The sequence below is a fragment of the Pimephales promelas genome, chromosome 2 (assembly GCF_988280905.1).
Source record: "Pimephales promelas chromosome 2, fPimPro1.hap1.1, whole genome shotgun sequence".
Taxonomy (NCBI): domain Eukaryota; kingdom Metazoa; phylum Chordata; class Actinopteri; order Cypriniformes; family Leuciscidae; genus Pimephales; species Pimephales promelas.
In genome coordinates this window covers 22,556,728-22,564,725 of record NC_142770.1, presented here as the reverse complement: position 1 = coordinate 22,564,725, position 7,998 = coordinate 22,556,728, and the positions used below count along the sequence as shown (strand labels likewise).

Sequence of the window (7,998 nt, the reverse complement as noted above, 5' to 3'; positions counted from 1 at the left end):
GCCGGTTTTTTACCTACAAGTAAATAAATGGATGGAAAAAATTCAAAGGCCTAATCATTGAGTGGAATCCAGTTTATAGCTTCAGATAGTGAGAAGAACCTATCTCTTTCAAGTGTGGGGAAAACGCACAGTCACATAAACGCTTGACAGTAAAAAACCGCCAGGATTGGAGGACCTTGAAACTCACCTGGAGGCCTGGGAGAAGAAAAGTAAACTGCTCTAGCATTATCCCAAAGTGTGCATTATTGTTCTGTTGATACAGCCGAAGGATATGGCGGAGACAAAGTCGTTAGAGCAGCTCAAAGCTGAAAGAACCAGTGCAAAAAGACTCTTTTCTCGGCTTGCCAATTCAGTTTCTAGGACACATTTGGACATGTGTGAGGAGGAGCTCAAAGAAAGTTTCAAAAATCTCTCACTACAGGCCACTAAAGTCATGGAAGCAAATGAGGACGTGGAGGCTGCCTTGATCGCAGAGGCTGAGCTGGATGAAGAGGATGAGCCAGCATTAAATCCGCAACAAAAGGCCGACCTAGAGAAGACGGCAAGTGAATGTGACCAGAGACTGAGGGAGGGAAAAGCTCTAATTTTGAAAACACTCTGGGCTAGTTTTGGGGATCCCCAAGCGTCCCTGGCTTTTCAAGTGGCAGAGACGGAGTGTGACCGGGTCCTTTCTGTTCAATCTTGTGCAAACCTGGAAGCATATGACTTCATGCTCAACCACCTGGGAGAATTGGTTAAAGCTGCAAGAGAAGCGCACGTCCGGTGGAATCGTTGGGCACCTTCTGCTGAGCAAAAAGACCTTAAAAGCCGTCTGAGGGAGCTTGAGGTTTGTCTACCAAAGCTGGTTTCCAGAAAGGCTGAATTCATTCAGGCAAAAGTCGAACAGGATTCTGAGAGAGCTGGTGCAGCCCATAGTTCTCCAAGGCCAGCCATCAAGTTGAAGCCTACTTCCCTTCCCAAGTTTGCTGGAAGTAAACGGGATTTTCATCGCTGGAGAAAGGAGTGGGAAGCTCTGCAAAAGCAAGGTGAACCTACTGGATCAAAAGAGGTGAAGAAATTTCAGCTCCTGGACAGTCTCGATGATAAAGTGGCCAGAGAGTTTCGACTTGCAGCTTATAATACAGCAGAAGAAATATTCCGTGTCCTGGAGAATCGCTTTGGGAATAAAGCCACTATTGCCTTGGAAATTGCAGAAGAGTTGCAAGCAATGCCACCAGTAAGAGGTCACCAAGCCAGGAAAATAGTGTAATTGATTCAAATGATTGAAAAAGCCCTTTATGATCTAGGTGAGCTTGGAGACACTGGTGCCATGAAAAACCCCTTGGTGACAAAATCCATTGAGAGCAAACTCCCTGAGTCACTGAAGAAGGAATGGTTGGTTTATATTGCTGATGAGAAGAATGCTGGTGTACAACAAGCTCGTTTCGACAAACTTCTCGAATTCCTCAAAACCCAGGAGGCAATATATGAGCAGCTGGAACAGTTAAGAGAAGATGAGCCCAGCAGGAAGGAGTCCAGGTCTGACCCAAGGCATGCCAGGACAAGAGCCACCGAATTGAGCAGTGATCCAGCAGGTTGTATTGTCTGTGGAGACAGCAAACACAAGAAGAAACTGTATTTCTGCAAGAAATTTAGGACCCTGAAACCTTCAGAGAAAGAGAATGTGATGAGGAGGCTCAGAGCATGCAAAAGATGTCTGGAAATCCATGAAGGAGCTGCATATTGCAAATCCACTTACTTGTGCAGGAATCTGGAGTGCAAAGACCAGCAGACCCCCGAGCATCATTATTACCTGTGTCCATATGCTGAAACCAGAAGGACACCCCAAAAAAGAACAAAAACTGGTTCGGTGGGAGGTGGAAAGTGCACAGAGTCTCAGGAGGAATTCCTCTCCAAGCTGTCACCTGAGTTGGCTCAGCAGTGTCGAGATGCATTCTGCAATTCAGCATTCAGGACCCTCAACTCTGGGGCACGCGAGCAGGGGCTACTAACAGAAAGTGGTTTGCAAGAATTTCCAGTTATCATGATGCTTCAATAGGTAACGGCTAATGCTGGACAAAAGGTTGGAACCTTGATTGATCTGGCCTCAGATACAAACTACATAACTCATAGAGTAGCAAATAAATTGAACCTTCGAAGTGAAGACGTTACTCTGGTGGTCCATGGAGTCGGTGGTATGAAGGTATCAGTTAAAACCAAGAGGTACCTGCTGAAGATCAGAGTTAGTACTCCCCGAGGCACTCTTAAGTCACACCAGTTAGTGTGTTATGGACTTGACAGTATTGCAGAGATCCATCGACATGTGACGGCCAAGAAGCTGCAAAGAATATTCCCTGATGTTCCACTGCATGAGCTGGTAAGACCCAGAGAAATCCAACTCCTGATAAGTCATAGGGAAGGACAGCTGGTGCCCCAGAAGATTTGTGCAGTTGGAGACCTTGTCCTCTGGGACGGCCCGCTGGGGAAAACTATCGGAGGTAGTCACCCTGACCTTTTTGAAGAGCTTGCTGTAACTGCACATATGTCAAAAACTCATTTTGCACGCTCAATGAGGACTGCAGCAGTTAAGTACGAAGAATTCACCTGTAAAAGTCCAGCTGATCATCAGTCTCCCATGTGTTCTGTTGCTCATTCTAGCACTGCAGCCCTCAAGCGAGATATCCTGGAATGGTGGAAGTGGGACGGCATTGGGGCCGCTTGCGAGCCCAAGTGCGGTGGTTGTCGCTGCGGGAATTGCCAGCCAGGGGGCAAAGAGATGACACTTGCTGAGGAAAGAGAGGCAGAAATGGTTAAAAATGGCTTGACGTACGTGAATGGAGATGAGCACTGTGAGGAACCACACTGGCATGTTAGATATCCATGGAGAGAGGATCCGGTTTCCTTGCCAAACAACAGAGGGGCTGTTGAAGCGACATTCCTCAGGACAGAAAAACAGCTGGCAAAGGAACCAGAATGGAAAGTTGCCTACGCAGCGCAAGTGCATGACATGGTCCATCGCAAAGCTGCAGTAAAGTTGTCAAATGAGGTGTTAAAGAGCTGGACCGGGCCAGTTTGGTACATCAGTCACCTAATCGCTCCAAATCCTCACTCAGTCACAACCCCAGTAAGGCTTGTCTGGAATAGCAGCCAAAAGTTTAGAGGTTTGAGCTTGAATGATCTGCTGTTCAAAGGTCCTGACGTGCTCAACCCCATTCGTGCTGTTCTGTTGAGGTTCCGTGCTGGAGTCTTTGCTGCCTTGGGCGATATACGGAAAATGTATAACTCTGTCTGGCTGGAAGAACGAGAAGTCCATCTGCACCGATTCCTCTGGCGTGATTCTGCAGGAGATGAGATTGAAGAATATGCTATAACAAGGGTAAATATTGGAGACAAACCGGCAGGCTGCATTGCTCAACTGGCTATGCGGGAGACCGCAAACTTAGCCATATTCAGTCACTTCAAGGAAGAGCGACGTGTGCTGCAAGAAGATGTTTATGTCGATGACATCCTGACTTCCCACAACAGCATGGATCAACTGAAACTCATCACGTCTAATGTCGAGCAGATCTTAAAAACTGGTGGATTCCACATCAAGCCCTGGCTATACTCCGATCAAAGTGGGAGGAAAGAGTCCAGAGACAAAGAGACTGAGCCACAGACTGTGTTCTTACCAAATCAGCTGACAGAAGAGGACAATAAAGCCCTTGGCCTGGGACACACAGTAAAAGATGACAAGCTTCATGTCATGATTGCTGTAAACTTCTCAAAGAAGAAGAAAAAGATGAGACTTGGCCAAAATTTGTTGAAGGAGGAGGTAAGATCACAAACGCCAAATCCACTCACCAGAAGAGAACTTCTAAGTCAAGTCTCAGGGCTCTATGATCCACTAGGCTTGGTGACCCCTGCTAAGCAAAAAGGTGCAATTCTGGTGCGAAGAGCATTTCAAGAGGCAAAAGTTAACTATGGCCTAAGCGAGAATACCTGGGATGCAGCTTTGTCAGAAGGGCTCCGGGAGGATGCAATCAAGCTTCTGGAAGAGTATTCTGAGCTTGGGCAAGTACAATTTGTCAGATCCCTGACACCCCCAGATGCCGCCGCTGAACCCTTTGGCCATCACCTTCTCCGATGGCAGTGAACAAGCATATGGAGCAGTATTGTATTTGCGTTGGAGCTGCAGTCAAGACATTACTGTGAGGCTCGTCGAATCCAAGGCCAAACTAACCCCCCTTGACCATAAGGGCGACGCCGTAAAAGCGGAGGTGTGCGGAGCTGTATTTGCTGCCCGGTTAAAGAAATATTTCCAAAGGCATTGCAGGATTCAAGTTGAGAAGTGGTACCATCTTGTTGATAGCCAGACCATCTTGGGAGCAATACAGCGTGAAAGTTATGGTTACCAAACCTTTTTTGCGAATCGAATTGGAGAGATTCAAAGCAGCACTAACGTGCAGGATTGGTGGTGGGTTCCAGGGCCAATGAATATTGCAGACATGATCACGAGAGGGGCTGGCCCAAAAGATTTGGATAATGATTCTGAGTGGCAGTCAGGTCCGAAGTTCATCAGTCAACCAGTAAACGAGTGGCCAATTAGATCGGCTAAAGATGTTGCTGCGGCAGCCAGAGAAAACCTCACCAAGATCCAAAAGAAAGCGTTTGTTGCTGCGCTTACCAGAGCTCAGCTGAAGAAACAAGAGCCAGTGGAAAACCAGAGTTCAACCCGGATGGAGCCAAGTAGACCACCTGGTGGAATAACAGTTCAAAAGTTAATTGATGTGAAGAGATTCAGCAATCTAACACGGCCGATCAAGACAGTGGCATTGGTCTGGAGAGCTGCAAAGAAGTTCCTTCGAGTCAAGACAATGGACAAACTAAAGTGGGAGGCGGTATCTTCAGTTGGTATCATCACTCTCCAAGAGAGAAGAGATGCATTTAGGGACCTCTGCCTAGCAGTTCAAGAAGGTGTGACCTTCTCAAACACCACAATGGATCGACGGGTTGTGTACAGAGACATGGCAACTGGACTTCTGGTGTGTGGTGGCAGAGTTCAAGCCTTCCAGGAGGATCTCAAAGCTGTTCCCCTCGTACCCTTTGATGCCTGGATTTCAACCTTGTTGGCTCGTGAAGCTCATGATGAGGGGCATGATGGAGTGGCGGGCACCTTACTGAGGATGGGTAAAAGGGCATGGGTTTTGAGAGGAAGAAGGGTTGCTCAAAGAGTCGTTAACCGATGTGTCTCCTGCAAAAAGGCAAGAGTTAAAACATGTCAACAAGTAATGGGCAAGCTACCTGAAGAGAGAACGAGACCTTGTGCACCATTTGAGTTCACCGCCATCGATCTGTTTGGACCTTACCAAGTAAAGGACGATGTCAAGAGAAGAGCATCAATGAAAGTATGGGGAGTTGTCTTTTCCTGTATGGCAAGTAGAGCTATTCATACAGAGCTGGCTAATACGCTATCTACAGAGAGCTTCCTATTGGCATACCAGAGGTTTACTGCACTCAGAGGTCACCCCCGAAAGGTCTGGTCCGATCCAGGAACCAATTTCATTGGTGCAAAACCTGTACTGAAAGATCTGTATGGCTTCCTGGAAAGTCAAGACAAAGGAACCCTGGAAGAGTATGCAGTTAAGAATGGAACAGAGTTTGTCTGGAAATTTCATCCAGCCGACTCACCACATCGGAACGGAGCTGCGGAAGCTGCAGTGCGTATTACAAAGAGAGCGCTCCAGAGTCTTGGAAAAGGGTCAGACCTCACTTTCAGTGAGTTTTTAACAGCACTTCAACTTGCAGCAAATCTTGCAAATGAACGTCCCATAGACGCAAGAGTTCAGAGCCGGGAGGGCTGCATACAATATGTTACGCCAAACACACTTTTGCTTGGTCGAGCCAGACAGACAGGGGACTCCAAGACATTCGATTTTGCTAGCTATCCCTATAAGAGGTTACGAGAGATAACAACTCAAGTCAATTACTTTTGGAGATCCTGGAGCCAACTTGCTGGTCCAAATCTGTTTGTTCGGAACAAGTGGCATACAGCAGAGAGGAACGTCGCTGTTGGAGACATCGTCTGGCTATGCGATCAAAATGCACTAAGGGGACAGTTTAAGCTCGGGAGGGTCATTAGTGTAAACTCTGATCCAAGGGGCATCGTAAGGGATGTGAATGTTCGAGTTTCTCCAAACCATTGTGTCCCTGTCCAGAGGTCAACTGTCAGAGAATCTGCATCTTCTGATAGGAAGAGGGTCTGTCAGGGTACTGTGCTGCACAGGGACGTTAGACGACTTGTTGTTCTTCTCCCAATTGAAGAGCAGATGGAGAAAGAGTAAAGGCTACAAACAAAGCGGTTGCCTAGCTGTGCGATCTTCACAGAGAACTATGAAAGATCGAGTGGGAGGTGTTGCGGCAAACGGCGCGTCACTCTGCATTCCCTCATTAGTACCAGGTGAAGCTAATCTGAAATCAGTTGCGCGTGCACAGGCTGGATAAGGCAACACGCCGCTTCTATTGTTTGCGTGCACTGGGAACTAATGCTACGGCAGACAGCAGCGCTGGCTCAAGAAGTAGAGCTTGGTGTCTGTTTTGAACACTGTGCGGGACTGGGTACTCACCAAAAGAACTCTGGAGTGACAGCCGGTTTTTTACCTACAAGTAAATAAATGGATGGAAAAAATGCAAAGGCCTAATCATTGAGTGGAATCCAGTTTATAGCTTCAGATAGTGAGAAGAACCTATCTCTTTCAAGTGTGGGGAAAACGCACAGTCACATAAACGCTTGACAGTAAAAAACCGCCAGGATTGGAGGACCTTGAAACTCACCTGGAGGCCTGGGAGAAGAAAAGTAAACTGCTCTAGCATTATCCCAAAGTGTGCATTATTGTTCTGTTGATACAGCCGAAGGATATGGCGGAGACAAAGTCGTTAGAGCAGCTCAAAGCTGAAAGAACCAGTGCAAAAAGACTCTTTTCTCGGCTTGCCAATTCAGTTTCTAGGACACATTTGGACATGTGTGAGGAGGAGCTCAAAGAAAGTTTCAAAAATCTCTCACTACAGGCCACTAAAGTCATGGAAGCAAATGAGGACGTGGAGGCTGCCTTGATCGCAGAGGCTGAGCTGGATGAAGAGGATGAGCCAGCATTAAATCCGCAACAAAAGGCTGACCTAGAGAAGACGGCAAGTGAATGTGACCAGAGACTGAGGGAGGGAAAAGCTCTAATTTTGAAAACACTCTGGGCTAGTTTTGGGGATCCCCAAACGTCCCTGGCTTTTCAAGTGGCAGAGACGGAGTGTGACCGGGTCCTTTCTGTTCAATCTTGTGCAAACCTGGAAGCATATGACTTCATGCTCAACCACCTGGGAGAATTGGTTAAAGCTGCAAGAGAAGCGCACGTCCGGTGGAATCGTTGGGCACCTTCTGCTGAGCAAAAAGACCTTAAAAGCCGTCTGAGGGAGCTTGAGGTTTGTCTACCAAAGCTGGTTTCCAGAAAGGCTGAATTCATTCAGGCAAAAGTCGAACAGGATTCCGAGAGAGCTGGTGCAGCCCATAGTTCTCCAAGGCCAGCCATCAAGTTGAAGCCTACTTCCCTTCCCAAGTTTGCTGGAAGTAAACGGGATTTTCATCGCTGGAGAAAGGAGTGGGAAGCTCTGCAAAAGCAAGGTGAACCTACTGGATCAAAAGAGGTGAAGAAATTTCAGCTCCTGGACAGTCTCGATGATAAAGTGGCCAGAGAGTTTCGACTTGCAGCTTATAATACAGCAGAAGAAATATTCCGTGTCCTGGAGAATCGCTTTGGGAATAAAGCCACTATTGCCTTGGAAATTGCAGAAGAGTTGCAAGCAATGCCACCAGTAAGAGGTCACCAAGCCAGGAAAATAGTGTAATTGATTCAAATGATTAAAAAAAACCCTTTATGATCTAGGTGAGCTTGGAGACACTGGTGCCATGAAAAACCCCTTGGTGACAAAATCCATTGAGAGCAAACTCCCTGAGTCACTGAAGAAGGAATGGTTGGTTTATATTGCTGA

At 47.1% G+C, this 7,998-nt stretch overlaps 1 protein-coding gene across 1 annotated transcript; it reads left to right on the top strand.

Moving 5' to 3' along the window:
* Positions 1 to 271: 271 nt before the first annotated feature.
* Positions 272 to 1,249, top strand: LOC148995854 (uncharacterized). The gene has a single exon (XM_089119154.1). The coding sequence runs from the start codon at positions 272 to 274 to the stop codon at positions 1,247 to 1,249; it is 978 nt and encodes a 325-aa protein (XP_088975280.1).
* The last annotated feature ends 6,749 nt before the right edge of the window (positions 1,250 to 7,998 follow it).

Bases quoted from the DNA above. Each gene is read 5' to 3' on its own strand.
- LOC148995854 (XM_089119154.1), top strand. From the start codon at position 272: ATGGCGGAGACAAAGTCGTTAGAGCAGCTCAAAGCTGAAAGAACCAGT.